This window comes from Passer domesticus, chromosome 19 (assembly GCF_036417665.1).
Source record: "Passer domesticus isolate bPasDom1 chromosome 19, bPasDom1.hap1, whole genome shotgun sequence".
NCBI classification, from domain to species: domain Eukaryota; kingdom Metazoa; phylum Chordata; class Aves; order Passeriformes; family Passeridae; genus Passer; species Passer domesticus.
In genome coordinates, this window is record NC_087492.1 from 3,607,995 (window position 1) to 3,628,845 (window position 20,851).

The window sequence follows — 20,851 nt, forward strand, 5'->3', positions numbered from 1 at the left end:
GAACTACTATAAGTTCTTTTTTTTTTTAAAGCAAAGAGAAGTTTTAACGGGAGCTTTGCACAGAAGGTGCAGCTGTGTGAAGGTTAAGAAAGGCATTTGCTCCCATGTTAATTCTCTTAATCTTGTTACTTTCTCTTTAACCAGCTTAAACTCTTGCAGAGGGGCTGAGGATGAAGCCTCGGTCACTGCTGTGTATGTAAGAAAGGAAAGCAGTTCACTTTCTGGATGTGTGAATAATATTTACCCACGCTGACATTTTACAGCCTCATTTTCTCCCTCTTATGCTCAATAAAACCAGTGACTCCCCCACCACCTGACTCTCCTGGGTGACATTTACTCCAGAGTCCTCCAGTATTAAACTGGATAATTCTGTGAGCCTTCAACCACCTGCTTCTGACCTTTGCAACCCATCTGGAAGACTCTTTATTCTACTCACATTGCTTATGCTTCTCTTCCATCTGTTCTGGCTTCCACCTTTCACCAGCCAGGAAGGGAATTCTTCTTTTCACACCAATCCACGTTCTCCAAGCACCAGGAGTCACTTGGCACTGAAAGCACACTGAGCCACAGAGCAGCCCTGGATCTTGTCCTCTCACCCCACCTACAACCACCCACAAATCACCCCGGGAGAATACTGGTTTTAGATTTCAGTCTCTTGCTGAACCAAGCCCATCCATGGCTCTCACTCACTGGCCCTGTCCACAGAGAATCCAGCTTTCCCCACAAATGAATCAAAGCACCAGGAGTGTGCTCTCAAAGGAGACAGCAGAGCCTGGGAGCATCATTTAAGGCCCAGCATTAAAAATCCAGGGCTGAAACACAATACTTAGGTGGGGAAAGGCAAAGTAGCTTGGGTTTATGCAAATAACAACTTTTCCCATAGGGTTTCACCTGCCCAGCTGGACACAAACACACCTGAGAGGCCTGAAGAGCTTTAAATGCCCACTTATTTTATCATCTCAGTTTTCTTTGCTTACTTGGCAGCTGGATTGCTCTGGTACTGCTGCCACCACCTTCGTGAGACAAAAGCAGCCTCTGTGAAAGTTCTGGAATTTGATCCCAGCACCTTTGAAAGCTCTGTGGGTGGAGGGGATGGTGGCTGCAGAAGACTCCAAGGGATGTTTCTGGCACTGTGCACACACTGCTCACCCTCTGCCATGTTCTGTCACTGCCTCACAGCTGCTTTGAGCTCTGGGAGCTGTCACCTCACCTTCCAGACTGCCATCCAAACTGGCCTTGAACACTTCCAGGCATGGGAGATACTTTGGATTTTGTATTGTATGTAGATAACCGAAACATTTCAACAAACCTCAGAAACAGAAAAAGATTTATTAGAAATATTACACAGATTTTGCATCAGACATTTTAATAATGTTAATATTTAAATATTAGCATGTCCAAATCTGCAATGCTTAGTATGTACAATCTAATGTGCTCTTTGTATAAATTAGATTACGATGTAACATCTGTACCCAACAGGGAAAGCTAAAACTGTCAGAGGTGATCATCCCATATGACAAACTCAAGCCTGGACCAACAGTCAATAAAAACATTGTGTCCAGCACTGCCCAATGGGACTTGGCACACGTACAAGTCAAAAATGGAGAGACCATCAGTTGAGAAAAAAAGTTGGTTGCAGTTCAGTGAGAAGCTGGTTCTGCACCGTGTCGGTGAGCGAGCGTCGATGGCACTGCAGCTGGTACAAACCAACACAGCTGAGCATGGCAGAACTTATTGCTGGGTTTAAAAATGTCTTAATGCTCCATGCCCTGAGTCTTTTTAGGCAAAAAGCCCTCTTGTGACAGGAAAATGCATAATCTCATCCCATACAGCCCCTGCCAGTGATCAGATGCACAAGGCTCAGCTTTGCCAAGAGCTGGCCCAGTCAGATCCTTGCTGCTGGTGCCCCCAGCACAGCAGGATGAGGGAGGGATGAACAAACCAACAAGCCCAGGCTCGTGTGGTCATTGCCAAGGAAGGGGGAAAGTCAGGGAAGCCAAAAGGTGGATTTTTGAAGAGTTCCAGGTCAGGAATCAAACTGGGAAGAACCAATCATTCTGCCAGCGTGCACTTGGTTTGGATAGAAAACTTTCACAGAACTGGTTGCACGTACAAAACAAGAGAGAAAACCTGTAAAAAAACAACTTCCAACCACAGAAAGAAAACTGCCAAACCTCAAAGGGACCCTGCATGAGCCCCAAATCCCTCTGCTTAGCACAGCTGCCTTGCTGCAGTGCAGGAAGAACAGGAGGTCTTTGTCCCCTTCGTGTTGCCACGACTGGCACGGGAAGGGGAGCCTGGCAAAGGCAGCCAGCTGTGCTGTGCCCTCTCCTCACCTGCTGAGACCCCCAGGCTGCACTCTTAGCAGGAATGCCCCTCAAGCTGGCAGCCCACACACACTCTCTGATGTCCTTTGTGCCAAAGAGCCCCAGGTGTGTCTGTCCCCTGTCCCTCTCCTCACACTCTGGGCTCTCCCTCAGTCTCACCAGGAACTTTCAGAAAAAGCTCCTCAGCCCTTCTAGAAAACCTCCCCACAGGGCTGACTCCAGGCTCACTCCTCACACCTCTGTACCTTCCCAAGCCACTAAACAATTTGTACCTTCTCTGTCTCACCCAAAATCCCAGGAGCAGGACTGCACCTCCCACTCTCCAATCTCCCTTCCTCTCCTACACTACAGTACAACACGCTGCCACATCCCTCCATGGAATGTCACTGGAACCCCTTCCTAACCCTTCTGCTCACCTGCTCACCCCAAACCAGCTGTTTGCTTCCCTGCAGACCCACAGACTCCCCAGGTACCCCACATGTTTCCATGTCACAATTCAGGGAGAAAGGGACAAGATTTTTCTGCCTGCACACCAGGGAAAGATCCATTACTCCTAAGAGGCAAAGTCAGAAAGGATTTAGGCAGTTCAGGCAAACCTACTGCTCAACACCATCCCTGTCATATCATCACATCCAGGACATTTTCAGAGAATTCTCAGAACTTCTGTAAAGACTATCCACATACCCTCTTGCTTAACTTAATTAAATTCTCTAACTTTAAAGGCAGCTGGAACTCTAATTTTGCAGCTACAATCTGAGATGTCTCACAAGAGCCTGTAGAGTCTCTGAAAACCAGGCCTGCAGCATCTCATATTGGATAAATTTAAATTCATATTGAAATTTTAAGGCAGTGTGAAAAAAACAACAGCAACTTGTGAAAATCAAGGTCTAGAAATGTAACTGTGCAAGGTTTAAAAGGAAGAACCCCCCCAATAACAGTTAAATGAACAAATAAACAGTACCCTTAATTTAAAAAAATAATCTGGAAAACCATCTCTCAAAGTATCAAAATAAGATGTTTTGTAGGTTTGAGGACAGAACAGTAACATTGAAGAAAAGATAAAATCAAGTATCTTCTTCCCTACTTCAACTCTGTGTTGTAACTCCTAGCTAAGTAAAAAAATTTAGGAATACACCACTAGAATTGGGGAGAATTAGTGTTTGGTCTATGCTGCTGGGAGGGGCATAGGAGAGGAAGCAGCAAAGAGATGACAGAAACATTGCTCTGCACAAATCATTTGGGGAAAAAAAAAAAAAAGGTGCTGGATCCCACAGAATGGTCTGTAAGGGTAAAGTGAGCCCTGAGACACAGAGCAGTGTCAGAAGAGCCCTGGGAGCAGAGGATGCTCACACAGGAGGTAACACACACCCTGTGGACACTGAGCCACACTGGACATCCTTCCAGTGACCACAGGGTTAAAATTCCCTTTTTTTACATCATTTACTCTGACTTTGAGATGTTGTTTACCACACACTGGGAATTAGAAGTGTTTTTCTCATCCCTGCAAGTGCCCAATCCAAAGCCCACTGAGGAATATGGAATTTTCTGTGCTGACTTCACTCCAGCTTTGAACTCCAGCCCGCTGGAGAGAATTGGGATCCCTGCCAAGGGACACCTCCAGGGAAAAGAGCTGCTGCATCCCCCAGGCAATGGGGCTCTGCAGTGCAATTGCCTCATGGAACTCTGCTCAGCACAGTTTTCCTCTTCCATCTTATCCTGTATTTTAGAGCAACTCATCTTGGGTTCTCTATGGACAGCAGGGTGTGCTGAGAAATCCTGGAGAGTGAATTCCACCCAGAAAGGGCTCCCCTGTGGAACTGCCTGTGGCAGCACTCGGCTGCTTTCTCACAGGGCAGGATGACAGCCAGTGTGCAGGGGCACTGTCAGTGCTCTCCCCTGGCCATTTTTATCACACAGCGTCTCCAAAGATTGGAACTGGACTTTCCCAGAGGAAAAGAATGGATTAAAATAAATTTCAGACTGAAACCAAGAGCAAGAGATGATTTTTCCCTCCCCCAGAACAGGCACTGCCTTCCTCCAGTATCCTCTTTGTTCAAAGCACTCCCTGGCCCTGGGCTCTACCATCTATTCCTGAATCCTGTATTCTGCTGTGAGAACACCAAGTCTGAAATATGTTGTTTATTAATTAAATAGCATTACAAAGTAAAATCAAATCAAACAACAAAGCACTAAGGGGAACCAGAGGCTGAAATCAGCCACTTGCAAAGCCCTTGAAAGCCTGCAACCAATTTTGTTCCGTGAAATTTCTTGTTTCCATTTCATGAGTCTTTTCCCAGGAGGCAGGAGCAGTGAGCACTAGTATCTTTTGCAAGACAGAAATGATCCCTAGCTCCCTAGGACTAATGTCCACAAAGCTTGGGGTTAAACACAGTAACTAAACCCCAACTTTCTCCTGCCATCATGCCCTGAAGCAGCCAGGCAGCCTTTACACGCTCTCAAGACCTGCTCCTAGAACTAATCCAGCAGCCTGTTGGATGCTTCCATCCTTGGAGACAAACACAAAAATTAACTTCATCAGGTGAAATGAGAGAAACAGGATAATGGACACTTAGCAGTGTCCATCAGGCATTTTCCTAGCAGTGTTACTGAGGTGGGAGCTGCTCCCTGGCGCCTGATCTCCGCGGCACAGACGGGTTCCAGTTACACTGTTTGTCATCTGTGGAGTGAAGCTGCACCTTCCACTGGTGCTGATATATGACTGTGTTCCTTTTCAGCATGACATCATTTCCAAGCATGTTCCAGTGCCCCATGGGCTGTATTTCATGGCCCAGGGCACAGGCTGTCTCCAGATTCCTGCCTCTAGGCAGCAATGACATAGCTGTGCTGACCAGACAGGAGCAACACAGAAGGAAGAAGTTACTCCACTCAATCCACAAAAAATATGAGATGTCACTGTATTGCTCACCTGACTACTGGCACCTTTCAAGCTAAAGGTACTGAATTGCATTTCAATGTTCCTGTGATAACTGTGCCTGCACAGTCAGCCAGGAAACCAAGCTCTGGCTTCCCGGAGTAATCAAGCAATGAAGTTGGAGTAATAAACCTATTTTTCCTCAAAGAGATTACCTCTGTTTGAGATGAAATGAAGTCTCAGCACCTAACAGGATTTTTAGAGTTATTTCACTAACTGGTGATGAGCAGAGGGTTGTTTCTGAGTTACAAATGATCCTGTTACCATACTGCTGGTTATGCTATAGTAAATTAGTGCAGTTATTGGGTGAGAGTAACTCAGGTTAAGGTTCTACAGCTTAAGTGCATCTGTCAAGGTGTTTTATAAAACACATGGAGGCAAAGAAAACAACATGTGCTTGGGATGAGTTAAGCATGTTTTGGCAAGAAGAGCATTTTTGTGAGCTTTTGTATTTAATATTAATCTCCCAGCCTCCCTTGAGTGCCAGCATAGTCCACATTGACTCGAAACTTCATTGCGTAGCAGGTCTCCTGTCAAGGCAAATGTCGTCAGCCCAAGGGATCCTCTTCAGAAATATCCCATGTGTGCTTGAAAACGCTTTGCAATTTCCATGTGGGAGTAAACTTACCAATGGATTTGGTTTGCAAAGGTGGACAACAGGGAATTATTTGGTTGCAGTCCCAGATGGAATCAAAACTACGGAAGAGCTTCCTTTCTCGCTAAGAGCTTCAGTTGGTTGTGGAAGAGGAGCAAGCAGGTTTTTAAAGTGATCGAGTGCATCTGTAGCATTCTTTGTTCTCTTCCCCACTTGTGTCCACCTCTTGCTCTGCAGCTCAGGTCTCAAAGTATTTGTAGATCTGGGCCACGTACTGCATGACGCTCTGCCAGTCGGGCCGGTCCGTGTACATCATCTCGCTGAGCTCCTGCACAGACACAGCACCACGCTCAGGCAGCCCCAGCACGGCTCCTGAGCCCCCTCAACACTCCTGCTTCCACTCCAGAGCCCCTTACAGCCATCAGCCATTGGAATGATCCATTGGCCAAGTGCAAATCTGAAATCTCTTAATGTGTTATTGTTCTACAATCTAAAATATTTCTTCCATCTGCAATCAAAGATCAGCTCTCTATACAACTTAATTTAAGCTGATGCTTCTTTGCTTCTGAATCTAGCTCATGAACCCCATAATAGTCTTCCCTTCATATTAAACTTCTACCTCCCTTGTTATATAGTTAATTTTGGAAAAGTTGTTTTGAACAGCTTAACATCTTTCTGTTTCTTAAAGCACTAAAACAAAAGGAAACAAAATGGTGCAACCATTAATGTAATGATGTAATATGGCAAGTCTGTCCATAAAATTATGAATAATCTGCAGCTGACATCCAAAAGAAGGACATAATCCATTCCTTCTTTCCATACTGGATGACCTTCAGCAGCTTCTTCAAATTATATTTATTCTGTGATTCTACAGAGTCTTTCTGGAAGTTCTCCTAACACCATCCTGATGGTGGTGCAGCCCTCCCCAGCACTGTGTGACATTTTGAGTGCAAGGTCACTGACTGGCCACATGGCAACAAGGAAAGGTGTTGGAATGGTGTTTGCAGCAAATGTCCCCTTGCTCAAAGGTTACTCACCAGACTGGGTTTGATGCCCACACTTTCAGCAGCTTGAAATGCCAACAGCAGATTTCTCTTCTGTAAAAATAAAAGTTCAAAAGGATTAACATCAAACACCCTGAACCTTTCCTTGCATCTGGTTACCCAGTAAGTTTAAATGAGCAGGTGTATTTGAAAACTGAACCCCTGGATTCCATACTTGCCTGCAGAGTCTTTTCTGAGTCTTATTCACTCACAAGTTCTTTGTCTCTGAACGGCTCATTTACTTCTGCCTGACTGACACCCTCTGCTTTTGACAAACAGGTTGTTGTGAAACTGGTTACAACTGGGGGAAAACCCACTGAAGTTCTGTCTTTACTATGAGTGAAAGGTTTCTGCAGAGGTTTTAATTAATATTCTTGTACATAATGTAATTCTTACTGTGATAGACACTGTTTTTGTGTTTATTTGCAGCACTCACTGGACTCACCCAACCTGTCACTGACTTCACCCAGCAGTCCCTGCATTTCTCTCTGGGAATTTACTGTGGGTTTCCTTCCCCTTTTCATCCATTCTGTTCACTGTGAATTCTGCAAATGTACAACACAACTTACTTTGTCCTGGCTGTTGAGCTCCTGGTAAGGAATATGTGCAGGCAAATATGTGTGCAGGAGAGCACAGAAGGCCAGCCCATCACTCCAGCTGCTGCTGAAGTTGGTAATATCAATATTCTGTAAGAGAAAACATGAGCCATCCTTGAACAGTGCTACACAACAACAAAAAAAATCTCCAAACAATAGTTTTTATGCAGCCATGGAACAAAAACCCCAGAGCTGAGCTAGAAATATCTGTGGTGACACTCCCACCACTGCCACCTCCAAAAGGAGGGAGGTGAAGAAGAAAAATTTGGAAAGAAATAGTCTAATAGAGTTGGGAGTTTATATGGACAAAACCCATCTTCCCTTGTTTCTAGACACTTGGATTGTTCTTTGCCAGCCCCATCTCTTACTACAAGGCTGCACTCAGGTGCACAGAGCAAGCCCAGTTTCCCTGTTCATGACAGCTGAGGTCCAGAACCATGGGGGCTGCAGTGACTACAGAAACAGAAAATGGTATTTCAAAGTCAGCCCATCTGCAGAGAACTCCTTTAAAGCACAAGATTTCTGGGGATACAGAGTGCATTTGGGGCTCTTCCCTGGATGCTCTCACAGGGCACAGCTGCAGTTGAAGCAGGCCCATGGCCCAGTTCTGCTCCTGTGAACAAGGTGACCTTTCTGATGCTCCTGTTTGCACTGCCTGGCCACACCAGCACACTCAGGAATTCCCATGGCCAAGTCTTGCAGCTGGAGTTGCAAACAGCAGCTAAAAACAGAACAGAACTGATACAGAGCAAGAGCTGCTGGAGCAGGGAGGCTCTGGGCCACGATGGAGCTGCACCCTCTCCCACACTCCTGCAGCTGTGGAGTCACCTCCAACCCTCCTCAGCAGCCACATCCTCCTCTGTGCTCAGCTTCAGTTCACACTCCCCACCCCTGCATTTTCTTCAGTTACCTATTTTCTCCTTTCTTTCAAGACTCCCCCAAAGACAAGGCTTTTACTGTATCTCTCATACAACAGCTGATGCAGACATTAAAACCCAGACATGAATTATTTCAGCATGTGCTCCTTGCTTCTGATGCCTCACTGATAAGTTATCCAACCTGGACTTGGTCCAGACAGACAGGATTTCCAGTTAGTAATAAATGTCCATAACCAAACATGACTCAAATTTAAGCAGTAGAGAATATTTCAGGTTAAAATACTTTGTAATAAATCTACAACTCTAATGGGTTCAGAAAGCAGCTGACATGCCCACACTGCACCAGCCACCACGTTGTACTGGGCTCTATTAACATCTGTCAGAGGAGACAACACAAAAATGAGGCAATGGCTGAACACTGTCACAAGAAAAAAAAAAAAAAATTAGCTTTTAACGTCGGTTTGGCATTGCCTATTCCATAAAGTTGCAACTTTTTAGTTGGAAGTCCAACTCTGTGTGTATGGAATTGGCTGAGCTGGATTATTCTGCTTTCTTGAAGCTTCAGACAAACAAGTTCCTTTCTACTTATCAATCTGCAGTTAGTGGGAAAGGAGTGACTGCCAAGTTACAGAAGTGTTTTTACTGAGGCCAATATGTTTTATCAGCAAATAGCTTATCAGCAAATGCCAATATTCTCATTTCATACTGTAGGATAGAAATGGAAAATGGAGGTTGTTCCTCCCGTTTCCCAAAGGCCATGGAAACAGGAACAAACAGAGCCTTAGTTATGCAACAGGACTAGACAAAAAGGCAAAGCTTGTTTGTGTAGGAACGTTGTATCCATCTCATTTTTCATGATGCTACTATGAGATATGTGAGATACAAAACTGCTCCTTCGCACAGTATTTCACTATCCTAGAATCAGTTTAATAATTTTACTTACCTTTGTAATTTTAAATACACCTAAAGCTCTTCTCCTCTTCCCAAATCACAGTATCTACACATAAGAAGTGCTCATATCTGCACCAAAACTAGGTCCCAAAAATCCTCCCCTCCCCAACAGTGTTGTCCAGCCAGTCATTCTCAGTAACTTTTGGATCTAAGTCTTACAAACAAGCCAAAGTTCAAGGATGGGGTTCTGCTGACCATGCTTGAACCACAGATGAAATCTGCTGCAAAGTGGTTTGCCACAATCAACAGCCAGAACCAACTCAAATCTGAATTTTTGTCCTAAATGCAAACCCAAAACGAACATTCAAAGGTTCAACTCAACTGTTCAGTTCAAAGGACAATAAAAAATACCTAGGCATACTCAAGCCCACCCAGTTCCATTTTTACACGTAACAAGAATCAATGAATTTTGGTTTTTTTTTTCTTTAACAAATGCATTTCCATTTCATACACAGTACAAACCCCTCTCCCTGGCACTTCATCTTGGCTTCTGTGTTAGATACTTTTCAGTTTGGGATATAAGGACATGGTAAATGAAAAGTGATCTGTGTTTTGCTACACTGCAGCTTTATTTGTAGTACTTCCCCACTCCACCACACCAAGAAGAATTAAGTCAAAATAGAGACAACTCTGATTTCTCGGAAGATCTCTGGCTCCCCTGAAGCCATTAAAAAAAAAAAAAAGGAAAACAATTTAGGGAATGAACACCTCGGAAACTATTCCCTTCTCTTGATTATTTTGGCAGCAGAGCTCGTCTCAGTCTTGCTGCCACACCTCTCTCCCTATTCAGTCCCTGAATATATGGGAGCTATTTTGTATTTGTGCTATTTGTGTCCATGCTGGTTGTTAATGCACAACCCCAAGCTGCAGGAGGGTGATTTCTGTGTCCCACTGTGCTCACTGCAGAACCCCCACCCCAAGCTCTGAAAAACTGCATGGGGCTTCTCATGAGACACCCAGAAAGGAGAGCAAACATTCTGAACCACCAGAATGAGAGCAGGGAGAAATGGGAAAATGGAGAAGGGATTCAGATCAAACTGAGCTGCAGCATTCACCAGGAAGGGGGGAAAATTTGCTGTCATATGGCCACAGTACATCCTGTGGTCAGGGGTAGCCCAGGGTCTATCCTCAGCATCCTGCAGTGACACCAATCAGTGGAAACACTTAATTCTCTTCAAGCTCACAAGTGAACTCCTCTACATGCACTGGGAATGTTCAGAGACTGGAGTCTGTAAGCACACCAGGGAGCACAGCTATCAAAGTACCAAAGTGCCCAGAAGGGTCTGTTTCTATGCACATTAAAGTAAAATTTTAAAAAAGAGAAATATCCAGGCAATGTTATTTGGATAACAAATGTACAATCTAGGATATTAGTGCCAGGTCAAGCCTAAAAGACACAAAACACCTGGAAGTGATTGACCTTAGCCCCCCCATTCCAGGAACAGGATCTTTCCTGCAGATAACAGAGCCCTTGGAGAGCCCTGCTAAAGACACCCAGGGAAATCTGTGTGATCTGTTCTCACTAAAAACAGTTCTTTGTTTGTCTGAGGAAAAAAACACCACCCCATTAGATTTCACTCGATCTTTGACTCCAAGCAAAAAGCAACAATGACATCATGCACTCTTCATTGCAGTCTGAGTAGGTTAAAATCCTGATACAAGATATTCCCACTATGCACGTGTTACTGTGCCCACAGCAGTGGCTCTGAGTCATAATTTTCTCCCTGAGAGGCAGAATTATCAATTATAGACATGAATCAGCTTGAAGCTAGCCTGGAACTCTGAGGAAGAAAGCCTGCAAGAAATCCAGTCTGAGCATCATTATTCCATTCTCTCAGCATCCAGCATCCCTTCCTGCCTCTCCCAAGTTATTGGTATGGAATGGCACACCAGGAACCTGCCAGAGTGGCTGATCATGGAGGTTCAGCCCATGCAGAATATCAAATTAAATACTTGAAAAGAAATCTATTGAGTAAATAGATTCAATTTATTGAATCTATTCAATTGCCTTGTTTTTAATAGCAGCTTCCCTCAAGTGGCTCAGCTTCCCCCAGCTCATCACTCCCCAGGTCCCACAGCTCCTCTTGAACAGCTCAGTGGTTTTATGTGGATATATTTACATGTCAATTTACAATATATTTAACATTTATATATTCACATGCTTGAACAGAAGTCAATTTTTGCATATTTGAATTCTGACCTTTCTAAAGCAAAATGGATCAAGGTAACTTTACAGACAACTTCCAAAGAGCACCCAAACCTACCCATCTTTAACAACAGCTGCATGGAACTGCAGCTCTAATTTGATTTATTACACTCTTAACTGGCTGGGGCCAGGTTAACAGGGTTCAGCCAAAGGGTTTTATTCAAAGGAATCTTCAGGCTCTCACTGGGCAACTTCTGAACACTTCCTAAGAAGCAACATGAGGAGGCTGAAAGGATGGCTCCTTTCAGCCTTCTAAACAAAGCAAAGCACTCCAGTTCATCTGAAATGCTCCAGCAAAGATATGAAACATCTGGGCAATCTACTGGAACTATGGGTGAATGAGAAGTGTGGTCAGGTCCAGTTAACAGGGATGAAAGGCATGAATGCCTGAAATTAGAGGCTGCCTGGATTCTTCTGTAATTGCAGGGTACACCCAGATGACAACTGCACACAGCTATTTTCAATGGGGAGCTGCAAGTCTGAAGTGATTTGTACATCACATTTAGCCCATCTACTACCAGGAAGCTTTCTGAATTCTCTTACCAATCTTTTTCTCTTAAATGGAATACAAAATAAAGTAATGCCTTGTGATTAAAAGAAATGAAACCAGCAATGTATTGCAGAGAGATTAAGCGGGTAGCCAGGACTGGGAAGGAAGCCAGGTGACCTCCTATCCTCCAGCCTGTATTAATATCCCTGGTTCAAATGGTCCAGCCAACTGCAGTCTCCATAAGAATTGCTTTAAATTTCTTTCAAACGTTGTGTTTTTATCCCATAATCCATATTTCTAATGCTTCTCTCAGCATGTCAGATAGCCATGCATCTTATTGCTGATTACACATGCACGGAACAGCAGAGCTCAGATCACAAAATGCTCTCTGAAAATGCAGTTAAATCATGTCATAACAGCACTATGAACTGAAAAGGAACTGATGCCAGCTCTTTTAAAGTCATGCCATTTACTGCATTTCTTTTTATAAAGAATCCCTGCTTCCCATCACATTTTTAGGCTCTGTTTGCTCCTTTTTCCACTGCTGCCACAGGTGCTGCTTTGGGTTTATCATTCACCATTTGCTTCAGTAAATGTGAATTAATGAGCCCTTTAGCAAAGACAAGATATTAGAGGATATATGGCTGTATTTTTTTTTTTTGCAAAAGCATCAATTTGCTATAGAATTTACACAGAGCAGAAACATTTAAATAAGAGGAAATTTAAAAAGGATATTATGCATCCTACACAAAGATGTTTCAGCTCCCAACTATTTCCATCTCAAAAACCAGAGAAGACACCAAAAAGTCAGGCAGATCCAATTTTCTTAAATATTAACTTTCCTATCTGAGGCAGACTGGCAAGAATAGGTAGAACGATGCTCTTTAAAATTCAGTGTTTAAAACAAGCTCATCTGGACAGGAGGTGTCCTACAGACATTGTTCAGAGTAAATTGTAAAGCCATTCTTAAACAACCTGTGCACTCTTCAAACTCAGCCCCTTCTCCCTGTGGTTCAGGACCTCTTCAAGGCAGCTTAGTTCTGATATTGTGGTTACAAGGGAGAGGTGGTGCTGAAATGGCTGAAGTTTTCATGACAATAAAAAATGAAAGTAGCAGCAAATGGGAGACAGTTAAAGTAATAGTGATAAAGTAATTATGTAGCCTCCTATTTCCTTTGCTTGCAAGGCAAGATTCTAGTGACACTGAAACCATCCCTGCAGCCATGCAGTGAGCAACCAACCTGCCTAAGGAGCCAAGCTGCTCTGTTGGTGCCTTTTACTGCTCCTTTTGTTTGCATTTTTATACATAAAGACTGACTTTTTATAATCAAAACAAGTTCTAGTGAACACGGGCTGAGAGTAGCTGCTGGCACAGCATATAACACACAGTGGATGAATTTGAACCTTTCCTAGCAAATAATCTGAGTTGTTTTGAATGCAAATAACCCCATGACAGCATCCTCATTACTAAATGTCACCTACTTCAAAGGTCTCACTAAAGGTTAGTAAAGTTACAGGGGTTTGTACATATTCCTCAGTTTGGGTCTTAATTTACTGCTATGCACAAGAGAGACAGAAAATGTATAAATCAAGTTCACAAGGAGCTGGTTGGTTGTTAAACATACAGGACTAAATGAGAGCTGGTCTAGGCAGAAGCAATTTTATGGATGTGTCTGGGTCATTTCAGAGATGAGGTAATGGTGACAAGAGGTATTTATCAAGGGTGAGTGGTATTTCTGTAATTTCCACCAGTCAGATTCTGTGAGAGGGCAGAGCAGGAGTCACTTCTGTCTGCAGAGGCAGAGGTAGATTACACACCAAAACCAGGGACTAAGGAGCTCTCCCTCTTGTAATAATCCAATTAGACACTGATCAGCTCTGGGTTTTGCTCTGCATGTCACTTTTCAGCCTGAATTCTCCCTTGCTGAAAGGCAACTCCCTGCTTGCCACACAAATGCCACTTCCATCAGTTTTTTCAGCAGCTCCTCTAAGTGACACCAGTCCTGAATGCCACAGAGAAGAAACAGACTGGGCTGTGTCCCTTCATTCCCAAGGCTGCAGCAGTGAAGATGCAGCAGCACAGCCCAAGGACCACACAGATACTCTGGGGAGGAGGGGAAGGAGAGAGGGGAGGAATTAGCTCCACTCTGTGTCCAAGACAGCAGCACAGCTACTTCCTCCCTGGAGCCCTGGTGCAGAATGGCTAATGACCACACTGGCTGCTCCCACAGCTCTTTCTAATTATCTGTATTGAGAATTCAGAGATTAGGCATGCCCTGGAATTCGTGGGCAGAGGGGCAGGCTGCAGACTGCAGCAGGCTCAGGGTGGAGGATGGAAACAAGGTGGGCAGAGGTCCCACCAGCAAAGGTGACTGGTGGACCAGCAGCAGGGCCCAGCTCCCTGGCAGTTAAATTCCCAGTTTGGAGCTGTTCCAGCTGGTGACCAATCAATTCAGTGTTTTCACTGATTGTCAGTGCATCCAGGCAACACAAGGGAAGTGTCTTGGACTTTGGGATGGACAGAATGTAAATGCTATTTTTAAAATGACCCAGCAGGATAGAAAGTTACGCATGAGAGAGCTGCATTTATTTTATCCCTCCGATCAAGAGACTCGTGTTTGTTTAAAGGATAAAGCCCTCTATGTGAAAAAAGGTAGAGCTTGGCTCAAGTTATTTGGCTCCACTGGGGAAGCACGTTTGTGCACTGGCATCACTGAGAAGGGGTGATTACATTGGTAATCAGCCTGGTTATTCCTCACATGCCATGATTTGGCTGCTGCATTTTAATTCCAGACACCAATCCTGGGTCCAGCTGGGACATACAGACAAGCTGCATGTACACATTCAACCATAAGTATTTCTATTTAGGAAAATAATGCTTTTTCCTGCTTGCATAGCAGGCTCTGGCCAGCAGCCTCTGATTCTGCAAAGTAAATTGGGGTTATGTTGACATTTTCAGCCTGTGTTTTCATGAATTAAAATCTCTCAAGATCGCCCTTTTTATCAAAGCATCTTTCCAAATATTACTGAAGCTTATACAATTCTGTGATCTCTATTTTAACTGCTAGGAAGATCAAGGCAATGCTATAATGTAAGACTGGTCACAAAGATGGTCCAGACTTGGAAGCAAAATTCCTGACCAACATATTGTCAATTTTAATTTAAATACAGGAAAATCTCTCCTATCTCAAGGGCTATTAGCAAAACCCCTTTCAACTTTTGTACAGATAGGAAAAGTCAACAACATCCTCCTCTTCATCAAAGATCAGAGAAACACAGAGATAGACAGAAATTTCATCTACTCCTCAGAAGCTCACAGAATATACTACTAACTCCCTAGGAAATACTCCCTGCTCATATATCCTGCTTCTAAATATCAAAATGCAACAAGTGCTGTGGACACAGAGCTGTGTAAGCTTGTGCAGCCCCTCAGAACAGAAGGGCTGGTGCTGGAACTTCAGGACACGTGTCATTGTCCACCCGAGTGTGTTAAAGTACAACTGCCCACGAAGGAGCTTTGGGATGTCCTATAAAGCAGGTCCTCACAAAGTGCAGCTCCAGGAATGCTCCTGCTTGATGCATCAGCAGTCCAAAAATTGCCATCCTGGCAGTGTGTCCCAGCAGAGTCCATCTCCCAAAGGAGAATGGTCCCATGACCACCTGACCAAAGGGAATTCGTTATGTCCATCTTTGGGTCACACTTAATCCATGCTGGATCTCATCCAGCCAGCAAAGCAGGCAAAAAAAGCATCAGAAAAAGCAGGGGCTAACAGCATGGAATAGGGCTTGAGAACAAGGAGGATTTGGAGGAAATACTGCCTAGCACAACAAGAAATGAAATGCAAATTCTTGTGAGAAAAAGAAAGCCACAAATACGTAAACAAAAAGCTGGTATTAGTCTGAGTTTAAATTGAACACAAAAGGATAAAGAGCTTTATATTACATCCACTGCCAAGCCACCAGTGGAGCAGTCTCTTGCTAGAATTACTTGACAAGCAGCAAATACTGCAACAGCTTTATTTTTCTCCCTAAGCTTTTGTATCTGTGCTCCATGAAGAGCTGCCTTGATCCACAGCTGATGCACTGACACTGCCATGGTCAGGGGGGTGACACCATGCAATGGCTTGAAAGCACAGATCAAGAATGCATGAAATACAAACATTTCCAGAGGTACAGCTGCCATTTCCCTTGATCAGCTCTAGGACATTCCCTGCCTGCTCCTATTTAGCATTCTTCTGTTTAAAACAACCACAGAGCTTTACTGTAAGAGATGGTGGATCTTCAACAAGTGGTGGATGCAAAATAGGTCCTGTTAAACCAAACATCACTTTCAACAAAAGCATAAGTATGAAATGTATTGGAGGAAAGAGCCAGTCTCAGATCCTCTTTTCCTCTGGGCCATAGGAAGGGTGTGTAGTGGTTGAAAAGAGCATGAAAATAGTTCCATATTCATTAACATGGTGGCAGTTCCTTCTCCACTCCAAAGAGAGCATGTGTGGCAGAAACAATAATCCTCAATTCTAATGATCATGGGTTAAGTGCCTCTTAAAGTTCTGTGTTTTCACAATACATCTGTGAATAGCAATAGACTTTAATCTAGAGAGGTTTGGCCCCTTGACAAATGGTCTCCACAGAGAGCAAAGAGAATCAGGGCACTTAAATGACACCACAGTCACTAATGACATGATTATGGAAGGTGATAATGCAACAAGAATGACTCTCAGCAGCTTCCAGGAGTTCCAGCTCACAGGAGCCCAGCCTGTTAGAAAAGAGGCACCCAATTCCTGCTTCACACTGCTGCTAGGATGTATCATCTTTTTAAATAGATGGAAAAAAGCCACAAGACAACAGAGAAAAAGCTATTTTAACACAAATAGCTTACTCTCAGCAGGCTTTGTGGTTTGAAGTATTTGTGGTAAATGAGTTTCAGAGCCACAAAAGCATTTCTCAAGCCTGGTCACCTCATGGCCCTACATTACACACCATGATGTCAACGAACTTGGAGAGGCAGAAGGAAAGCAGAATTGTGTGTCTGGCAGACAGAGCCTGTGCCACTGCACAGTTCTTATAGAGAACCATACATTAGATTTGGGTTTTAAGGTGGAGATTTTCCACCAAAGTTTTGCACAAAGACACTGAGTCCAAAGCCTGATTTCACCACAATTCTTGTTACTACTGAGATTGTTTGCACCTCCCCTGCATAGTTATTCAGAATCAATGGCCAAAATGCCAGATAATATTCATCTGGGCACCAAAACATGACAATTGAAATAACATGATCTATCGTGTCACAGTTTATGCAATCCCATTTTCATATGCTTTTCTCCTAGTCCTTAAACTGAACTCCCACTTTATTTTCACTTCAGTGACTCTGTTTTCATGTTCTCAATATTTTTACTTAGCATGCCTATCTTTCTGATATCAAATCACTGTTTAAATAAGGATCTTAGAATTGACATAGCCAATTACAGAAACATAGATGCTTTCATGTTTCCCTTCAGTTACTGTAAACTCATGCAATTTCTTTTTTTAAAAAGCAAACAAAACCCTCCAGGCCACTGCTAATTTGTGTTGCACTTCCCCCAACTCCCCTCAGTGTCCCTGGTTTATTTTATGAGATTGCCTCCTGGGGAACATGCTGAAGTTCAAGGCCAGGGAATGTTCCCACTGTAGTCCATGCAAGAAGAGTTTATGGCTGGACTTGATCTTAAACTAAATGAGTCTATATTTGCCAGGGGCAGGATGAAAATTTCTATCTATAGCATAAGTTTTGTATGAATTAAAGCATTTAAAAAGTGGAATCTTGTGTGCTGGTCCCTAGGTCTCATCCCCAGACACCTTCCTAGGTCACTCATCCAGCTTTCCTTGGGGAATCTAGGACATGGGGAGTAGCTGCTATTGAGTATTAATTATTCTAATCCATTCTGCCCATACTGCTTAATGAAATCATAATTTAAACACAAAGAAATCCCTTCTTCCCCCCCAGCTCAGATGAGGAATTGCTACCACACATTCTGTCACCAAAAAGAGAAGTGAGGCAGCCAAGCAGCAAGTTTTTAATGCTCTCATTCTGCTGTGTCACAGGGCTGCAAAGAGTGTGCATCCCAACTTCCCCCTGGTTCTGGGCTTCATGTGAGGAATGACATGACAGATGATGCTGGAATTTGCACAGATGATGCCTCACAGGCAGGGCTGTTATCCCTGGAAAAAGTCCTGCACGTCACCAGGGCTCTGCCCTGTGCAGCTCATTACCTCACTCCACCCCTGCACGGCTGAGGCAGGAAGGAGGATGACGTTCTTGACTCCATTTCTTGCACTCAAGAATGATAAAAACTCCCTGAGGAGCTTCACATCAGCCTCACCACGGGAGTGCAAGGGGCTGGGAAAAGCAAGTTCCTGATGAGTTAGTGAATGCACAGCAGATAGTGCAATGGGAATGAGAGGCTGAGGAAGAATGTCCAAGAGAGAATTCCTCTAAACAAACCAGTGAAGATAGAGAGGCAAAATTCTCACCATAAATCAATATTGTGATTGTGCTTTGGTTCTTCTGACTTTAATATCTACCCTGAGATGTCACACAGGCTTCTATATTTGCAGAGTCACATTATTTTTTTTTTCTAAAAGCAATACATGTAGTTCAACTTGGGTGTAAATCAGAGAAAGAAACCTACAGGCTGATGCTCAGAGAACACTTCTACCAGTGAAAAGGGCAACACTGCCAGGAGAAAGCATTACTTTTGAGATGGGTTTGCTGGCTTAGCAGAAGTTAGACTTGGAAAAGTTGTATTTTGTTAGTTGTTTTCTGAGGACTGCATGGGAATGTTCCCACATACTTTCAAATTCAAGCCCAGGAGAATTTTAGTAGAGGAGATAGAAAATAAATCAACACAGCACAGAATACAAATTTCAGGGGACAGCACTGTAGCCTTTGAGGCAGCATCACAGAACTGGAGGCTAAACACTAACCATGGCCTTATTCTTTCTAAGCTGTGTCTGAAGTCAGAGCTGTGCCCAGCACCTTCCTTCTGGGAAATTGCTGCAAGCAGATGAACACACCAGTGCTAAGAAACAACTGAAAGGAAAGCTCCTGTCCTCTCTTCCAAACTCCTGCACCCTGCAGCTAATGCTTCATAAAGAAATGCTCAGGAAGAAAAAAAAATATTATTGACTTTTAAAGATGGAGTCTGCTTTTATTAGAGACTTGCTCCAGGGTGCACATCATGTGGTGATAACTGCTTTTCTCTTCTGCTCCAAGTAACAAACAATATTATTCCTAAGAAAGAAAACTTCCAACATTTTACCAAACCAAAACCTTCCTGCACATCCAGCATCTACCACAGGATGAAATATTGCCTGTAACTTCCTCCCCTCCAGAACCCAAGGCTTAACTCAACTGCACACCACACCAGCCAGGAAAGCACAGCAATGGCCATGCAAGACCTGGAGAAACCATTATCCCTGATTAACAGTGAAAACCACTCTGCAAAGAAATCAGACAGTCTTTGTAAAATCAAGCTTCATTTGGTCAAGGCCACACAATAAAATATTTCTTTGGCTTTGTAGCCAGGACTAAAGAAAAATTAACACAATAATGTACTGCCCACAGAAGCCTATGGAAAAAAAATATTAGAATGTACTTTCAAAAACTGATGTTAAATTGAGGCTGCTGCACATATACACTCTGTTTCTCATCATCAGCAAGCCTCAGTGCAGTAAATATTTTGGGGTTTGTGTACAAATTACTTTTGACAATGCAGTATTGGGGAATGCAGTGTTAAAGAAATCTGAATGAAGAGGAAACAGCCCATAAAATAAACATGCAAAAACCAACACACAACATTATTCATATTGTTTTGAAGTGACTGCTAACTGCAGACTACAGGAAAGTGATTAAAGTAAGAAGGTACCTACTCTCTTACCTGGTAACCTTCAGTCTTCTTTTGGCACCATTTCAACAAAGCATTCCTCTTGGAACCCCCATACTCCCGGGCCAGGGCTGCCAGGGGGTCCTTCCTCTCCACACTAAACCAGGGAAGAAGGGAGAAGACAATAAATACACTTGGAATCTCTTTAATATTTACTTTTTAAAATCTCTTTCATATCTGTATGACAAAGCAGAACTTTTACATAAACAGAAGCAGCACAGAACATGAACATAAACCAAACTGACTTCAGTTTTGGAGCTTGCAATTAGTATTTTCCTTTACACAAAGTGGTGTCACTGCACATGAAGAGCTGAAAAACCAGAAGCTGTGGATATCCAGGGGTGTGTGTTAACAAAACATTTCTGCTATTATTTTCATCACATTTACTACAGTTTTCAAGTAACCTCTTTATTTTATACATTGAAAACTAGGATTTAGGTGTAAAATTGAAAGAAACATGCCTAAGGAATCTGTAACAGTAAATTCACACCCAGTTGAGCTGCTGCAAAACAAGTTCTTGAATAAAATGAAAGATGTGACAGCTAAGGACATTTAAAGGCCAACAATCAAAACACCCACATTGTCTCCACTCTACAGCTTCTACTGGTGGAAATAATGGTGGAGATCAGAGGAAAATATATGTTTTTTCTCAAGAGAGAAGAAAATTATGTGTCCAATTTCCTTCAGCCCTCAGAGCCTCTGGTTTTTAGCTCACCACAACATGCAAAATGACAGTAAGATAATGAGGGCTGACCACATGTACTTATGATGGAATTCTTGTGTACAACTCAGTGGCTCCTGAAAGCTTGCTGTCCTCTTTTCCCATTTTACAGATAACTGTGAGGATTACCATCTGAGTTTTCATATCTGGATGTAACAGAGCCTGGTAATTCCCAAAGACCAGCCAG

The 20,851-nt window shown here is 43.3% G+C and overlaps 1 protein-coding gene across 8 annotated transcripts in view; it reads right to left on the reverse strand.

The window, feature by feature from the left end:
- Nucleotides 1–20,851, reverse strand: part of SPECC1 (sperm antigen with calponin homology and coiled-coil domains 1) — an 88,114-nt gene continuing 67,263 nt past the window's right edge. For 7 of the 8 annotated variants that reach the window (XM_064394578.1, XM_064394581.1, XM_064394579.1 and 4 more), the window contains 4 exons: nucleotides 19,938–20,040; nucleotides 7,467–7,583; nucleotides 6,892–6,951; nucleotides 1,311–6,182 (listed from right to left, as the gene is read on the reverse strand). In XM_064394578.1, the coding sequence (XP_064250648.1) occupies nucleotides 6,093–6,182; nucleotides 6,892–6,951; nucleotides 7,467–7,583; nucleotides 19,938–20,040 (370 nt within the window). In that variant the 3' untranslated portion in view covers nucleotides 1,311–6,092. The other variant, XR_010349309.1, reaches the window with a different exon arrangement.